The 19,107-nt window shown below is 42.5% G+C and overlaps 1 protein-coding gene across 2 annotated transcripts in view; it reads left to right on the plus strand.

Moving 5' to 3' along the window:
* The first annotated feature begins 1,067 nt into the window (after positions 1 to 1,067).
* LOC124552410 (disintegrin and metalloproteinase domain-containing protein 10) overlaps positions 1,068 to 19,107 on the plus strand; it is a 523,851-nt gene continuing 505,811 nt past the window's right edge. For both annotated transcript variants that reach the window (XM_047126674.1, XM_047126675.1), the window contains exon 1: positions 1,068 to 1,250. In XM_047126674.1, coding sequence (XP_046982630.1) covers positions 1,190 to 1,250 — 61 coding nt within the window. In that variant the 5' untranslated portion in view covers positions 1,068 to 1,189. The remainder of the gene's footprint in view (positions 1,251 to 19,107) is intronic.

The following is a 19,107-nucleotide window of genomic DNA, read 5'->3' on the forward strand; positions in this document are numbered from 1 at the left end:
TGAACACTGATGCAGACCTTCTGTAAAGACTGAAACCTTTTGCAAAAACACAGCATGAAACATAATTGGAAACAGCCAGCTTCATAACTTGCAAAACTGGTTACAACAGAAACATGTATACTGTTGTGGGAAATGATCTAGAAAATCTAAAGAACTGCATGATTTGGGTAAACTGTGTAACTGAAATGTTTGGTTGGGGTAAATGGGACCAATCTGGTTGGTCATCAAGCACTAACTGAAATATCTAGTTCACAATATAAACCAGTGCTGCAAATAATATAAACGCTGTGTATATGCTCAAAATTGACAGTACATTCTGAAGATCAAAAAATCATGCATGTTTTTTTTATATACTATACGTGTGTGTGTGGAATTTTATGTATAATCGTAATATTAATCACAACGTCATATGTAGTAAATAATACATAATAAAAGCAGTCTTTGTTTATTCGCACGTGGATTGGCAATTCTAGCCTGCGTTGAGAAAGCTTATAACTGATTAAATCATGCTACCCGTAAACTCAAAAATACTGGCTCGGTTCGAAAATGTAAGTAATAAAACACTAATGGGCGTTAGCTATTACGTAAATCGTTTAATATTTGTACAAAAAATTCATCATTCACTTTACTTAGTCTTCATTTCAACAAAAGCGTGTTGCGCCCCCAACATTTACCTTTCTCCTCAGACAGGAAGTTCTAACTCGGAAGTATCAAAATAATAGGGTAAATATCTTCCAAGCAGCATCAGAATCTTCACTACGGAATTGTAAATTATTCAGTCTTCGCGAACGTGCAGAATTTTCCTATCCGAAACATCAGCTGAGCCAGAGACCTGAAACAGACGGCTATACACTCAGAGGTCAATATAAATATTTACATGTATCATACTAAACGACAAACAATGCAAACACATCACGAGTAATTGATGGCTATTGGCTATCAACATGCGTGCTATATCTTCCGAAAGTCAAACCGCCGTGCTAATGTAATTTCTTTCCGATTGACGTCTTTGTCATATGGCATTAGGCGAATCAGCGCAGGCGTACTCAGTTCTCTTTGGAGTTGTGGATGTGTGTGCAGAGACAAAGGTTTTTGTGGTAGTCAGTGAAGTAGATGTGTTAGTTTTGGTGAATGAAAGTGGTTTTATTGTGATTATAAGTGTGTGCATGGAACATATACGTATGGAATTATGTTCAGCGAGTGTGGATACGTAATATTCATCTTACTGCTGGCTCCGTACATCGAAAGTGGTAAGCAAATTCACCTGACAACAAGCGCCCTTGCTACTTCGCTCTACCCCTCTGCCTCAGAGCGGACTTGTCACTATTATGATTCAGAAGTGCTTTGAACGAAAATAGTATTTAGCTTGACGGAGTATAAGCGTTGTACATTAGTCTGAATGACACATCATAATAATATGCTAATTCAGGGATATGCAAAGAAGATTTTTTTGTGTATCAGCTGATTTGTTTATGGGGGCAACTAAGGTCGATCTATTGTATTGAACATGAAATTTAGATTAACCTTATATTTTTGTCGGAAGAATAGCCGTCGTAATGTTCAAACTGATAACAAAAGAATATTTTTATCCAAATTTTTGTTCATGTGAAAACAGTTTACCATTAAATAGCATTAGTTAACAACTACACTACTCAAGTATTTGATCGTGTGTTTCAGCTGATAATTAGTTTGATAGATTTTGCTTTTTGTCGAAGTATTTTTATCAGTTTTAGTAGGCTCCGGTTCTGATAACCATAATTTGGTACCAATATATGGTCAGTTGTGATGGTAGCAAGATCTTGTTTACCTGCTACATGCAAAATCACAAATCGTATTGTAATTACCTTCATGTTTTAAATTATCTCACTGTGAACTGATGTGCAGTTTGTTTAATCCCTCTGTGAACAAATACACAGTTCTTCAAAAGCCAATTTTTCTGTGATAACGTTTTCGTGTTTTGTTCGTTTTGGCTTTATTTTGTTCTGTAGTTTCATATAGTAATGAACCTGGGATCATATAAAGATTTTATTTACATTGATCAAAACGTGCAAAGCAAGAAGTGTTTCGGAAGACACGATGTTTATTTAGCAGTTTATGTGTATTGAACGAAAGTGAAAGGACGCGGTACGCCTCACCTCTTCCATGTCGAAGAACATAGCATATGTTTAACTTTTTTGTTTTCTTTCTTAAATACGGGTTTATTCGAACGATTATCTAAAGTAGAAATTCACTGTGAATATGATCGTCGGAAGGAGAGTATCATTTGACAGGTGAGCAGTCGGCAAAGATATTCAATAACCATCGGAACAAGAATACGAGCGACTAGCGCAATAAGTATCTACTATGGGGCTATTACAAATAAATCATGCAGAAGATTTTTGCTCTGCATTATAACTATATGGACGTAACCAATATGTACTCTACCCTTTAATTACAATATTGTTACGCCCTAGCTGGGTTTGCTAGGGTGTAAACGTGTGGGAGAGGGCAAATTTGCGATTAAAGCTCGTTTCTTTGTGAGAAAGCGTCCAATTGTAACGCAATGGAATGATTGTTGGACGCCTTTTTCGTAACTAAGACGCCAAACGTGATGGCGCGGCGCTAGGACGTTGAACTAATAACTAGGAAACTTGCGATCAACTTCATCTGTTTGTCTAGATGTTTGTTTCCATGAGGTTTTTCACACCACCGGATCAAGACAAGTGGAACCATCATGTGATTCCTGAATTATCGCAACCTGTGAAATAAGAACTTTTACTGGCGTTAATAGATTTTCCATTTCTTCGCTACTGATGATATGGTAAACATCACCGGGTATCGTCCAACAAATGCACTTTTTTTGAGAAAATCAATATATATTAATTGCCGAAATGATGTGATGATGATAAACAATCATGACAAACGACATTAAGGGCTAGTCTTATTTTTGTATGTATTTATCTAAGACGGTGGTGCACCGTGCAGCAAATACTTTAAAAGAAGTTGAGGCTATTTTGCCTTCAAGGACGCATAAATTAATATTTCCTTCCTACCCCGGGCTTCGTTTACAACGTTTCACTATGCATTACTTTTTATTTCTGCTGTTACCCTCTCTCCTATGTAATTTATTTATCTGATGTTCAATTTCCAATATTGCATTTGCACCGTGTGTGAGAATTGCGGCTGCAGTCATCTGTTGTGTATTCAAATGCCTCAGGTTAGAAACCCCTTTTCTGCCCCTGGATTCTTAGTTTTTTTCCAACGCACTGCATCATAAATGACTTCTCGGACTGCCACGTTTTTTTCCAAAAAAATGCTTTTAATTGTGCCACATAAGCTACGAATTATTTAAAGTCGTAATCATTGGAGTTATCAATACTTAGGTTTGTGTTCCGGTAATATTTTTACTCTTGTCAGATGTTCCTGATAAATGCTTCCGCGTTTAGTTTTATATATAGATTTCTTAGAAATACCGTCTGTGAATTGAATTCTGTATATCATATTTTAATTCTGTTGTGGTTTTCAGCTTTGGTGTAGCTCTTCACTGTGTAGGAAATTATGGGAGAGGGAGTCCCAGCAAGTTTGCTAGTTGTCGTTAAAGCTCCAATAGCAAAACATACATTGAAGTGGATGTAAACAGATAGAAATAAGAACACGATGTAATCACCATTATTATATAAATTTTATTTAACGACGCCATTGTTATCTAATAATAATGATAAGCATGAGGTATCAGTTCGTATGCAATAGGCTGCCAAAGATGACATTACTCTTTGCAAATGACAAAGTAATCACATAATATGCTAAAGTCAGTCCATAGACTGTGTTTATATTAAATACAATGTAATTTCAAAACATGTATATGTGGAACGTGTGAATCACTGGAGTGAAACTTAAGTACGAAAATCATGGAGGTGAACGCCAGGATGGCTAATAACGATTTTTAGTTGTCTCCGTTTTCCTTTACCCATCATTAGTGCGTGTTCGTACTTCTGTGCTACTACAGCAATTTGCCCTGTCTTTCCACTATTCTTCCACTACAACTGTTTTGTTCAGGCCAACATTCCTTCTTGCACTGGTCTTGACCGAGTCAGTACATTGAGACCAGCATAAGGAGGAGGAATGCGGACTGAAACAAAACAGTTTGGTAGACAAAGACAGAGGTACCATAAATGTCCCAAACCGCTCTGAGGATGGATAAAGGAAAGCATAAACGACAACTTGGCATTCGCCTGCGATTTTCGTATTTCTGATTGACGTCAGTGATTCGAATGCAGGGATATCATTACCGGTTAGTAATCATTCATCCACGAGCATTCGCTTCCAATTTTTTTTTAAATTCAATCCAGTAAGTCACAAATAGCTGAATACAATTAAACAAACCTTAGTACTTGTATTCCTGCAATTTTAAGGAACTGTCAAAAGAAACATCCATAGGTTTGGGTGTGGATATACTAATCTTGTGGTCCCGGCGGAGGTTTGAGTCCTCCCTCGGGCATGGGTGTGTGTGTTTGTCCTTAAGATAATTTAGCTTAAGTAGTGTGTAAACTTAGGGACTGATGACCTTAGCAGTTAAGTCCCATAAGATTTCACACACATTTGAACGTACTAATCTTGTCAATAAAAACCTTTAATCCTTCAGCAAACCTACTGAAATTGTGTTGTGTTACTGTCAACGCTATTTTTAAGCTTCTATTTAATGTTCAATTATGTCGCGTAGTGTGTTTAAACCCCAAACTCTACAAGCTTCTGGGATTGCCATGGGAACATCTTCCGATCAGTTTCACTCCTGATTAAGGTAGTCGTGGACTTCAATGCTGTAATATTTCGCATCTTATTCGTAAAGGGACTATTATGTATGATTTTATTATGTAAGCTTGTTACTCAGTCGGGATATAAGTTAGCAGTAAAGGAAACCAAGGTAGAATTCGAAATAGGAATTAAAGATCGGGGACAATAAACTGAAATTAAATCGAAATGAATTCGTTGAATGTGAATATCGTGACACCAGCTATATTTGGTATCGATATACCAGGTGTACCGGTATGAAATGAGCGTTAAGATACAAATGTGTCGATAGGGAACATTTGTTGTGAACGAGCCTTAATTTTTTTTTTTTTTTTTTCGGTTGATATGACATCTGTCAAAGATATTTAGTATACCTCAAGTCATGGAACAAACAACATCATACGTTTTCATCGTGTTAACAGTGTCGAATTTTGTACCAGAAAGTGATGACTTGCGGAAAGCATTAATTTTTTGTTTTCGTTTGAAAAAAAGTGCTGCAGAGTCACATCGAATGCTTGTCGAGGCATATGGTGATCATGCTCTATCAAAAGCAACTTACAAAAGATGGTTTCAACGATTCAGAATTAATGATTTTGATGTAAGAAATGAAGAACGCGGAAGACCACCAAAAAAGTTCGAAGACGCCGAATTGCAAGCAATATTGAATGAAGATGATACTGTGAGTCAGAAGTAAATGGCCTCAATGCTAAATGTTGCACAACAAACTATTTCTGACCGTTTGAAAGCTATGGGAAAGATCCAAAAGTGTTGAAAATGGGTGCCACATGAATTAAATGAAAGACAGATGGAAAACCGAAAAACCATTTGTCAAATTTTGCTTCAAAGACAAGAAAGAAAATCAACTTTGCGTTGAATTGTTACTGGCGATGAAAAATGGATTTATTTTAAGAATCCTAAACTGGAAAAATCATGCGTTAATCCGGGACAACCATCAACATCGACTGCAAATCCAGATCGATTCGGCAAGAAGACAATGCTCTGTGTTTAGTGGGATCAGAAAGGTGTGGTGTATCATGAGCTTCTAAAACCCGGTGAAACTGTGAATACTAATCGCTACAGACAACAAATGATCAATTTGAACTATGCATTGATCGAAAAAAGACCAGAAGACATGGAAAAGTAATTGCTTTACACGACAATTCACCTGCACACAAACCAAAACTGGTTCAGGATACAATCAAAACACTTGACTGGGAACTGCTACCCCGTCCGCCGTATTCGCCAGACTTGGCCCCTTCCGACTACAATTTGTTTTCATCAATGGGACACGCATTGGCTGAGGAACACTCCGATTCCTACGAAGAAGTCGAAAATTGGGTGTCTGATTGGTTTGCTTCAAAAGACGAACATTTCTATTGGCGTGGTGTCCACAAATTGCCAAAAAGGTGGTCAAAATGTGTAGAAAGCAATGGTCAGTGCTTTGAATAAAATGTTTTTACTTTTCAATTCAAAATTAGTGTTTCATTTTCACAAAAAAAAACGCTCATTTCATACCGGTACACCTGGTACTACCTATTAATACAATGCTACAGTGGACTAATGGCTAGCTCATCTGACACGGCTACCTATTGGCGACACGCAAAAATTTTTGACAGACCGGGACTCGAACCCGGATTTGCCGGTTATCGCGAACAGTCGCCGTAACCACCTAAATATTCATGCACGCCTCCCACTTACGATAGGGGGGACATCCGGGTTCGAGTAACGGTCCACAACAAATTTTCGTATATCACTAATAGCTAGTATATCTATATCTAACACAGCTAATGTCAAGATATGCCCATTCAGCGAATTTATTTCAAATTAATTACGACGGCTGTCAGTCGTTATTAATGTGTGTCCATTGAGACATGCAGGTAAATAAACAAGTTTGCCGATGACATCGTAATTCTGTCAGAGGCGGCAAGAGAGGGGGGAGAGTCATTTGAAGGGGATACTTCTTGAGAAGGGGCTTTAAGATGGACATAAACAAAAATAAAACAAGGCTAATGGAATGACGTTGTTAAGTCAGACGACGGGGTCAGATTAGGAAATGAAACGTTAAAGGTCCTAGAAGAGTTTTGCTGTTTGGCCAGAGAAACCGCTGACAACGAGAGAAATAAACTTTCAAATTCTGAAGGTGGCGGGGGTAAAATATACGGAGCGAAAGGCTATTTACAATTTGTACAGAAACCAGATGGCAGTTATAAGAGTCGAGGGCATGAAAGGGAAGCAGTGGTTGGGAAGGGAGTGTGACAGGGTTGTAGCCTCTCCCCGATGTTATTCAATCTGTATATTGAGCAAGCAGTAAAGGAAACAAAAGTAAAATTCGGAGTAGGTATTAAAATCCATGGAGAAGAAATTAAAACTTTGTAATTCTGTCGGAGACAGCAAAGGACCTGGAAGAGAAGCTGAACGGAATGGATAGTATCTTGAAAGGAGGATATAAAATGAACATCAACAAAAGCAAAACAAGGATAATGGAATGTAGTCGAATTCAATCGGGTGATGCTGAGGGTATTAGATTAGGAAATGAGTTTTGCTATTTGGGGAGGAAAATAACTGATGATGGTCGAAGTAGAGAGGATATAAAATGTAGACTGGCAATAGCAAGGAAAGAGTTTCTGAAGAAGAGAAATCTGTTAACATCGAGTATAGATTTCAGTGTCAGGAAGTCGTTTCTGGAAGTATTTGTATGGAGTGCGGCCATGTATGGAAGTGAAACGTGGACGATAAATAGTTTGGACAAGAAGAGAATAGAAGCTTTCGAAATGTGGTGCTACAGAAGAGTGCTGAAGATTAGATGGGTAGATCACATAACTAATGAGGAGGTATTGAATAGAATTGGGGAGAAGAGAAGTTTGTGGCACAACTTGACTAGAAGAAGGGATCGGTTGGTAGGACATCTTCTGAGGCATGAAGGGATCACCAATTTAGAACTAGAGGGCAGCGTGGAGGGTAAAAATCGTAGAGGGAGACCAAGAGATGAATACACTAAGCAGATTCAGAAGGCTGTAGGTTGCAGTAGGTACTGGGAGATGAAGAAGCTTGCACAGGATAGAGTAGCGTGGAGAACTGCATCAAACCAGTCTCTGGACTGAAGACAACAACAACAACACTGAGCTGACAAACGCCGGCCGCGGTGGTCTAGCGGTTCAGGCGCTTAGTCCGGAACCGCGCGACTGCTACGGTCGCAGGTTCGAATCCTGCCTCGGGCATGGATGTGTGTGATGTCCTTAGGTTAGTTAGGTTTAAGTAGTTCTGAGTTCTAGGGGACTGATGACCACAGATGTTAAGTCCCATAGTGCTCAGAGCCATTTGAACCATTTTTTGAGCTGACAAAAGCCAAGGGATAGTGACACGCACATATACAGATGGCGGTAGTGACGCGTCCACAAGGTATGAAAGGGCTGTGCATTGACAGAGCTGTCATTTGTATTCAGGTGACTGACGTGGAAAGGTTTCTGAATTGAATATGGCCGCATTGCGGAAACTTTGAATGCGAAATGGTAACTGGAGCTATAGCGATGGATCATTCCATTTTGTTGTTTTTTAGGGGGAGGAGACCAGACAGCGAGGTCATCGGTGTCATCGGATTAGGGAAGGAAGAGGAAGGAAGTCGGCCGTGCACTTTCAAAGGAACCATCTCGGCATTTGCCTGGTACGATTTAGAGAAATCACGAAAAACCTAAATCAGGATGGCCGGACGCGGGATTGAACCGTCGTCCTGCCGAATGCGAGATTCCATTTTGGAAGAGGGGATTCAGTATTCTGAGATCCACAATGTCAAGATTGCGCCAGCGTACCACATTTCAAGCACTACGTATTATCACGGACAACACAGTGAGCGACGGCCTTCACTTAACGACCGAGAGCATCGTCGTTTGCGTAGAGTTGTTGATGCTAACAGACAAGCTCCACTGCGTGAAATAACCGCAGAAATCAGTGTCGGATATACGACGAACATATCCGTTAGGACAGTGTGGCCAAATTTGGCAGTAATGGTCTCTGGCTGTAGGTGACCGACACGAGTGCCTTTGCTAAGGAAGGAAGATTGGATTTAACGTGCAGTTGAGATCGAGGTAATTAAAGACGGATCACAAGCTTTGACTGTGTGAAGGATGGAGAAAGAAATCTAAGCACTATCTATAGGACTTAACATCAGAGGTCATCAGTACCCTAGACTTAGAACTACTTAAACCTAACTAACCTAGGGACATCACATACATCGATGCCCGAGGCAGGATTCGAACCTGCGACCGTAGCGGTCGCGCAGTTCCAGATTGAAGCGCTTAGAACCGCTCGGCCACAAAGACCGGCGAGAAAGAAATCGGCCGTGCCCTTTTAAAGGAACCATCACGGCATCTGCTCTGGGGCTATTTAGGGAAATAGCAGAAAACCTAAACCTGGATGGCCGGACGCAGGTTTGATCCGTTGTCTTCCCGAATACGAGTTGTGACGTCCCCTCTCCGCCGCGTGCTGGTGTTGTGGACGCCGTGGAGCTGTTACTGCTACAGCTCGGTCGGTGGAGTTGAGACGCGATGCGCGATGATGGATGTCTCCGTCGGTAGGCGAGAGACAAGATCTGAAAAAAGCTCTTGAGAAATCGTTCCTCACGTAATCATTAAAGTTTGATTTCGAGTCCGCACAGTTACCTTATTTACGCGAACTGCGCACTCTGATTATCTTTTATGGTTTGAAGTTGAATTGTTATGTGCCCGGTTAACACTTTAGTGTAGTAATCGATGAATCTTCCCTCATGCGCATCGTCCACGTAACCAAAAGCGAGGAAAAAAGTTCAGTTGCAGATCGTATTGGTCGTTCCCAGAATGAGATTCTCACTCTGCAGCGGAGTGTGCGCTGATGTGAAACTTCCTGGCAGATTAAAACTGTGTGCCAGACCGAGACTCGAACTCGAGACCTTTGCCTTTCGCGGGCAAATGCTCTACGTACTGAGCTACCCAAGCCCGACTCACGCCCCATCCTCACAGCTTTACTTCTGCCAGTACCTCGTCTCCTACCTTCCAAACTTTACAGAAGCTCTCCTGCGAACCTTGCAGAATTAGCACTCCTGCAGAGTGAAAATATCATTCTGGAAACATTTCCCAGGCTGTGGCTAATCTATGTCTCCGCAATATCCTTTCTTTCAGGAGTGCTACTTCTGCAAGGTTCGCAGGAGAGCTTCTGTAAAGTTTGGAAGGTAGGCGACGAGGTACTGGCAGAAGTGAATCTGTGAGGACAGGGCGTAAGCCGTGCTTGAGTAGCTCAGTTGGTAGGCCACTTGCCCGCGAAAGGCAAAGGTCCCGAGTTCGAGTCTCGGTCTGGCACACAGTTTTAATCTGCCAGGAAGTTTCGTATTGCTCGTTGTTTGTTCTTTGCTAAGTAAAATTGTTCGCTCTATATGACGCAAGATCCATAGATACTCTTTAACAATGTCTTAATTTTCTTGCGTCGTAATATTATGTATGTCCAAACCTTCCTTGTCACAGCTAACAGTCCACGAATTTACTTCCAAGTTAATAGACACTGTTCATTAACTTTTGATGAGCAATTACCAAATATTCATAGAATGATCGAGGCGACACGTTGAATTTCCACTTTTGATGACAATTTTATTGTTCCTTTTCGCTAATCGCGCCACACAGTTAATTAGCACTGGCAGTCCTGTTAGTTTCAAGTATAGTGATAATTACGAGAGCTTTAACCCTCGGCGTAATTGTATCTTCTTCATGTATTCGTGTCAATGTCTCCTACTCGTGACTGAACGTGTATTATAGTCTTTCGAAACTTTGTCCATTCCTTTCTATAAGTTCACTTATATGAATGTTGAGTCCAGTATTGCCGACTTCCGTTAATAAAGTCCAGCAACTCGGTATACACAGTCAGCATACTATCTCGGTTCTAGTCTCTAGTCTGAATATCAGTTCACAAAATCCGTGCGTCTACGTCACGCAACAACGACTCTTGAAAGTAAAACAATCTCGTCACGCTCCGTTCGCTCAACTATGACTTGATAGCATGATAGCTAGCAAGCGACTTACTTTTTCCGTGAATGACGCATTGAATTTCTTCGTAGCGTTTACAGCTCTCTTCCACATAAAAGTTATCTCTGACCGACATTTCTTTGGACATAACTTTCGTGGTATTAATTTGCCATTATTACTTAGATGTTTGGCAGATAACTAAATGACCTTTCTTTCTTCTTCCTTTGTACCAAAACACACTCTGTAATGCTTAATTTTGGTGTTTATCAAGACTTTCTGGTGTTATATCATCGGCAAAGTTGTCGTAACTTTTCCCTACTTTACATCGTGATGGTCTTTCCTAATTGGGTGTTGGGTAGGGTGACCAGAAGTCCGGATTAATCCAGACATGTCCTCCTTTTTAGCTCTTTGTCTGGGGTCCGGGTGGATTTTTACAGTATCCGGTTTTTTCGCAAAGTTGAACGTAATACAGTTAAATTTACAGTTCGTTCCCTTCTATTGCTTTTTTCTTAAATACTTTAACTGTTGGCCACAGCCGTTGTGATTAACACGCACGAATGCGGTGTTAGTAGGTGGCACCAGGATCGTCGATGTTATCGTTGATCGATCTATAAGCGAATGCAAATATCGATTATTTAAAATTTTCGTTTCGTATCTTCGCTTTGTATTGGCTTGGCCTCCTGTAGTGCACGTGTGATTTGTGAGTGTAATTTTTAACCGAGTGAGTTACGTAAAATATTTGGCTATGCCTAAACGAAAGTGTACATTTTCTGATGTCCTTTCCTGCAAATATCCAGCTTTCAGGGAAGGGAGAAATGAATTTGAAGCGGAATGTAAGATATGTAAAGCTGGAACGTACTTCTTAGTGAGTGGCCAATAAAGGCAAGAAATAACTCGACAGATTAACTGTCGCGGTTTTTGTTGTGTTAGCAGTTAGCCAACACTACGAACACTACCTGAGTGAGGAAGCCGATATGCACGCGTTAACCCACGCAGGCCAGAGATAGGTCTGAAACAGGATACGTAATGAATGCTATAAAGAAAAGTACGTAGCTGCTGGAATACTTAACTTTAATCCATCATTGTTGTACATCGCTCTTGATGATACAAGTGAGACTCTGTAGATACATGCAATGTTACTAATGGCGCCTTGCTAGGTCGTAGCCATTGACTTACCTGAAGGCTATTCTAACTATCTGCTCTGCAAATGAGCGAGGCTTCGTCAGTGTGCATCGCTAGCGAAGTCGCCCGTACAACTGGGCCGAGGGCTAGTACGTCTCTCTAGACCTGCCGTGTGGTGGCGCTCGGTCTGCGATCACTGACAGTGGCGACACGCGGGTCCGACATGTACTAATGGACCACGGCCGATTTAAAGCTACCACCTAGCAAGTGTGGTGTCTGGCGGTGACACCACAGTTTTATTTCATTGTTGCATAATCATTCAATTGATTTGTATTCGGAAGGTTAAAGTGCATTTTACATGTCGTCAGCTGCTGCTTGAATTGTAGATGTTGGTAGCGGTGCGTCCAATGAAGGGAGGTGGATTGTCTTAAGTTTTTCACTTTGTAAACAACATCGTGTTGCTGACATAACAAAACAATTGACGCCACACTGTCACCACAATCAATGTTTTTAATTTTTTTTTTTATTGCTCAGTTAACCACCACCTGACCATCAGTAACAATTAACTATTAGTTTTACCGGTAATACCCGGAAGTCACGTGACTTGTACAAAGCTGATGGGTGGTATCCCTCATCTGCAGTTGACCCGTTTGATGTGTCCTCATTTTTTTCTTTGTCTCCCTTGTTGAAGCTGTTTGTCCTTCTTTTTAAACAATTGAATCTGGCCACCCTAGTTTTGGGGTTCACTAGGGTGTTATAGAGTCCAGTGGGAACAACACGACATCGCCTAAAGCGCGTCTCTTGCACCCGCGAGCATTATTGGTTAGACCCTAGACAACTGGAATACCGTGGCGTGGTCGGTGAGTCCCAATTTTAGTTGCTAAGACCTGTTAGGAAGGTTCAGATGTGGCGCAGACCCCCTAAGTCATGGACCCAAGTTGCCAACATGTCACTGTGCAGGTTGATAGTGGCTCCATGATACCAGTGACTACAAATGATTATGTCCGACTACTTGGAGACTATTTACAGCCACTCACGGACTTCGCATTCCCGAAGAACGATGAAATTCTTATGGATGACACTGTGCCGTGTCATCAGACCACAGTTCGCGATTGGTTCGCGTTCTGGACAATTTGAGCGAATGATTTGGCCACCCAGACCACCCGACATGAATCCCATCTGACATTTATTGGACTTAATCGAGAGGTCAGTTGGTGCACAAAATCCTGCATGGAGGCAGCACGGTTCATTTTTTTTCTGCATGGGACTTCCAACGACTTGTCGAGTCTATGCACCTCGACTACTACACCACACGAGGCAAAAGGAGGGCCGATGCGACATTAGAAGATATCCCAAGCTTTTTGTCACTCTGGTGTATTAAATTCTACATCTCTCCATCTACATCCATACTCCGCAAGCTACCTGACGGTGTGTGGCGGAGGGTACCTTGCGTACCTCCATCGGTTCTCCCTTCTATTCCAGTCTCGTATGGTTCGTGGAAAGAAAGATGGTCGGTATGCCTCTGTGTGTGCTCTAATCTCTCTGATTTTATCAAATGGTTCAAATGGCTCTGTGGGAATTAACATCTTAGGTTATCAGTCCCCTGGAACTTAGAACTACTTAAACCTAACTAACCTAAGGACATCACACACATCCATGCCCGATGCAGGATTCGAACCTGCGACCGTCGCGTCGCGCGGTTCCAGACTGAAGCACCTAGAACCGCTCGGTCACACCGGCCGGCTTCTGATTTTATCCTCATGGTCTGTTCGCGAGATATACGTAGGAGGGAGCAAAATACTGCTTGACTCCTCGGTGAAGGTATGTTGTTGAAACTTCAACAAAAGCCTGTACCGAGCTACTGAGCGTTTCTCTTGCAGAGTCTTCCACTGGAGTTTATCCATCATGTCCGTAACGCTTTCGCGATCACCAAATGATCCTGTAACGAAGCGCGCTGCTCTCCGTTGGATCTTCTCTATCTCTTCTATCAACCCTGTCTGGTACGGATCCCACACCGGTGGGCAGCATTCAAGCAGTGGGCGAACAAGTGTACTGTAACCTATTTCCTTTGTTTTCGGACTGCATTTCCTTCCAATGAATCTCAGTCTGGCACCTGCTTTACCGACGATTTATTTTGTATGGTCATTTCATTTGAAATCACTCCTATTGCCTACTCCCAGATAATTTATGGAATTAACTGCTTCCAGTTACTGACCTGCTATATTGAAGCTAAATGATAAAGGATCGTAGCCGAGCGTTTCTAGGTGCTTCAGTCCGGAACCGCGCGCCTGCTACGGTCGCAGGTTCGAATCCTGCCTCGGGCATGGATGTGTGTGATATTCTTAGGTTAGTTAGGTTTAAGTAGTTCTAAGTTCTAGGAGACTGATGACCTCAGATGTTAAGTCCCATAGCGCTCAGAGCCATTTGAACCATTTGATAAAGGATCTTTCTTTCTATGTATTCGTAACACATTACACTTGTCTACATTGATATTCAATTGCCATTCCCTTCACCATGCGTCAATTCGTTGCAGATCCTCCTAAATTTCAGTACCATTTTCCATTGTTACAACCTCTCGATATACTACAGCATTATCCGAGAAAAGCCTCAGTGAACTTCCGATGTTATCCACAAGATCATTTATATATATTGTGAATAGCAATCCTCTGCAGCACACCTGAAATCATTCTTACTTCGGAAGACTTCTCTCCATTGAGAATGACATGCTTCGTTGTGTTATCAAGGAACTCTTCAATCCAATCACACAATTCGGACGGGCAACAGAAAGAATAGCATTTCTGAAAAAGATAAATATGCAGTCTGTGTCAGGTATTCTTTTCTGAAACTACTTGTGTGGATGGCAGAGTTATACGGAAGTCAAGCGTGGATGGTAAGCAGTACAGAGAAGGAGATAATAGGTTTGGAAATGTTGTGCTACAGAAGAATGCTGAAAAATGTTGGTCGAGATCCAATGACTGTTAGCAGAATATGGAATAGGTAGGTTCAGGAGGGTAATACGGAACGCCGTGCTGGATCGCAACGGCCTCGTATCACTAGCAGTGGAGATGACAGGCATCTTATCCGCGTGGCTGTAACGGACCGTGCAGCCACGTCTCGATCCATGATTCAGCAGATGGAGACGTTCGCAAGATAACAACCATCTGCACGAACAGTTCGACGACGTTTGCAGCAGCACGGACTAAAAGCTCGGAGACCGTGGCTACGGTTACCCTCGACGCTGCATCACAGACAGGAGCGCCTGCGATGGTGTACTCGACGACGAACCTGGGTCAGAGCTAGTGTACTGATTTGAGGAAAACAGAAATTTGTCGCATATTAGATTAAAAAAGGGGTAGGTTGATGAGACATTTCCATAGGGCTCAAGGAATAATGAATCTGGCAGTGGAGATTCGTGTTGGAGACTAAGGTCTGCCCTGAGTAAGCATGTTCAAGGGGTTGTAGTGGGCTGAACAAAAAGTGCACGCGTGAGCCTGCGGAATCAGTCGTGGTCAGAATAGTGTTCTGTCTCGTTTTGAGTGCATTATGTCGGAGCTCAGTGGATTCGAACGTGGGCAAATTGTTGGTTCTCGCATGATGGGTGCTTACGTAACCAAGGTAGCGAAGTGTTTGTGCTTCAAGAAACATTGTATCGGAGATTTATACCGTATTCAGAAGAAAGCGGAAAACATTACCCTCTAAGTCACAACGCGGACGAGGGTACGCGTTGATCAATAGTAGTAGATGGTCATCGAAGAGGATTGTGATGGTAAACAACAGAACGGCAGCTGCGAAAGTCACTGCAGAACTGATCGTCGCACGCGCGGTCCGTCTCAGCACGAAAACAACACGAAAGGCGTTGTAGGACGAGCTGCAATTCCAATAGCACCATTAGTGCAGATGGCTTTAACAGGAAAACAAGTTCCCGAAGCCAGAAAACCTGGTCTGTGGAGCAATGGAAAAAAGCTATGTGATCGGATGAATCTACACTACTGGCCATTAAAATTGCTGCTCCACGAAGATGACGTGCTACAGAGGCGAAATTTAACCGACAGGAAGAAGATGCTGTGATATGCAAATGATTAGCTTTTCAGAGCATTCACACAAGGTTGGTGCCGGTGGCGACGCCTACAAAGTGTTGACATGAGGAAAGTTTCCAACCGATTTCTCATACACAAACAGCAGTTGACCGGCGTTGCCTGGTGAATCGTTGTTGTGATGCCTCGTGTAAGGAGGAGAAATGCGTACCATCACGTTTCCGACTTTGATAAAGGTCGGATTGCAGCCGCTCGCGATTGCGGTTTATCGTATCGCGACACAGCTGCTCGCGTTGGTCGAGATCCAATGACTATTAGCAGAATATGGAATCGGTGGGTTCAGGAGGGTAATACGGGACGCCGTGCTGGATCCCAACGGCCTCGTATCACTAGCAGTCGAGATGACAGGCATCTTACCCGCATGAGTGTAACGGATCGTGCAACCACGTGTCGATCCCTGAGTCAACAGATGGGGACGTTTGCAAGACGACAACCATCTGCACGAACAGTTCGACGACGTTTGCAGCAGCACGGACTAAAAGCTCGGAGACCGTGGCTGCGGTTACCCTTAACGCTGCATCACAGACAGGAGCGCCTGCGATGGTGTACTCGACGACGAACCTGGGTGCACGAATGGCAAAATGTCATTTTTTCGGATGCATCCAGGTTCCGTTTACAGCATCATGATGGTCGCATCCGTGTTTGGCGAAATCGCGGTGAACGCACACTGGAAGCGTGTATTCGTCATCACCATACTGTCGTATCACCCGGCGTGATGGTATGGGGTGCCATTGGTTACACGTTTCAGTCACCTCTTGTTCACATTGACGGCACTATGAACAGTGGACGTTACATTTCAGATGTGTTACGACCCGTGGCTCTACCCTTCATTCGATCCCTGCGAAACCCTACATTTCAGCAGGATAATGCACTACCGCATGTTGCAGATCCTGTTCGACTGCTGCCCTGGCCAGCACATTCTCCAGATCTCTCACCAATTGAAAACGTCTGGCCAATGCTGGGCCGAGCAACTGGCTCGTCACAATACGCCAGTGACTACTCTTTATGAACTGTGGTATCGTGTTGAAGCTGCATGGACAGCTGTACCTGTACACGCCATCCAAGCTCTGTTTGACTCAATGCCCAGGCGTATCAAGGCCGTTATTACGGCAAGAGGTGGTTGTTCTGGGTACTGATTTCTGAGAATCGGTGCACGCAAATTGCGTGAAAATGTAATCACATGTCAGTTCTAGTATAATATATTTGTCCAATGAATACCCGTTTATCATCTGCATTTCTTCTTGGTGCAGCAATTTTAATTGCCAGTAGTATAGTTGCACATTGTTTTCAGCTTCTGCAAGATTTTCCGTCGCAAGAGTGAAACATGGCAGGGGTTCTTTGGTGGTTGTGGCAGCCATATCTTGCTATTGCACGGCCCCGTGGGTGCTTTGCAAGATCACATTACTGCCAAGGATGATGTGACCATTTCGTCTGATAATGTCCACCGCGTGGTGCAATGTTTGTTCTCCAGTGGTGATGCTGTGTTCCAAGATCTCAGGGCCCCTGTACACACGGCTCGCATCATCCAGGACTTCTTTTGTGAGCACAAGGATGAATTGTCACGTCTCTCCTGGCCACCACTGTCACCAGATCACTATGCACCTCTATCATCGTCACCTCAACTTGCCGGTATTTTGCACGTAGAATAGTACACCACTCTCATGAAAACCGCTCAGTACTACTTACATGCAGTCCGCCCCCGGTAGCTGAGTGGTCAGCGCGACAGAATGTGAATCCTAAGGGCCCGGGTTCGATTCCCGGCTGGGTCGGAGATTTTCTCCGCTCAGGGACTGGGTGTTGTGTTGTCCTAATCATCATCATTTCATCCCCATCGACGCGCAAGTCGCTGAAGTGGCGTCAAATCGACAGACTTGCACCCGGCGAACGGTTTACCCGACGGGAGGCCCTAGCCACACGATGTTTACAGTTTACTTATATGTATCCATTCGTATACAACTGGAAACTGTTTTGAACGCCAGTTGTTTTCCTACACCGTGTTAGGCGTGATAATGTGTTGCTGTTTACCAATTTTTGCCAACCCCGTGTGGATTGTACTGCTTGAGCAAATATCAAGAGACTTGTACAGAACAGAGAGGTGTAAAATGCTTCGTCAGAACATTTTGCTGGCTGATAACCACAACAAGAACAACGACGCTGTTATGGAAAATCCTCAGCTGTCTAGTAAATTTGCAAATATGGTGTTTGGCAGTAACATTTTTCAGGTCTGCTGTAAGTCTACTGAAAATCGACCTGGAGAATGGCACACTCGTTTTATACTGTAGAGGTCGAAAAAAATCTACATTCGGTTTTCATCATATTTCGATAGATTAAGGTTTTATTTAGGTACTCTGAAAAGGATTTTGCTGAAAAATTTTTTTTTCCAATATTTAAGGAGCATTTTCCTACCACTTGTGTTTATGTGTCTCGCCCACTTTTCTGTCACGCACTTTTCTGCATATATTTTAGATCTTTATATCCCTTACATTGCACGTTAGGATTTTTTTTTTTTTTTTTTACTCCCGAGTGTGTTAGCTATCTTTGGAATGCAACGGTCGGTATTCTGTGTTTCTGCTGTTTGTAAACAACACGCTTTCAAACACGCTGTTAGTTTTGTTCAAGTGTGATTGCGAATAGTTGTTATAGAAAACTTGGAGGTACGCTATGGGCAGACGATTAGGAGAAATAAAGAAAATCTAGAGACAATGAAGAGAGATGTTTGGGCCATATTGTTCCATAAGTCCTCTACTGATGATAAGCCATGTCATGGATTATGTCCATCAGCAAAAATTCGTAGTGCAAATACAATAGGGCTCAGGCTACTGAAGAATCTTATTCTCACCAGTAAACTCTTCCTGCTGCTGTTATTACAGCAATTAAACCGATTTTCAGAGACTTAGCTCATCCTGACCTAAGGAAATGTCTGCATGGGCAGACACAGAACCCAAATGAATGTTTTAAAAGCATAATTTGGAACTGGCTTCCTAAAACTGTGTTTGTAGGCATGCATACAGTGAAACTAGGAGTTCATGATGCTGTTATTACATTCAATTGTGGTAATACTGGAAAGTGTTGTATACTGAAAAAGCTGGGAATTAATCCTGGTGAAAATATGATCACTGGGATGCAACATTGCAATAGAA

This window comes from Schistocerca americana, chromosome 10 (genome assembly GCF_021461395.2).
Source record: "Schistocerca americana isolate TAMUIC-IGC-003095 chromosome 10, iqSchAmer2.1, whole genome shotgun sequence".
Taxonomy (NCBI): Eukaryota; Metazoa; Arthropoda; class Insecta; order Orthoptera; family Acrididae; genus Schistocerca; species Schistocerca americana.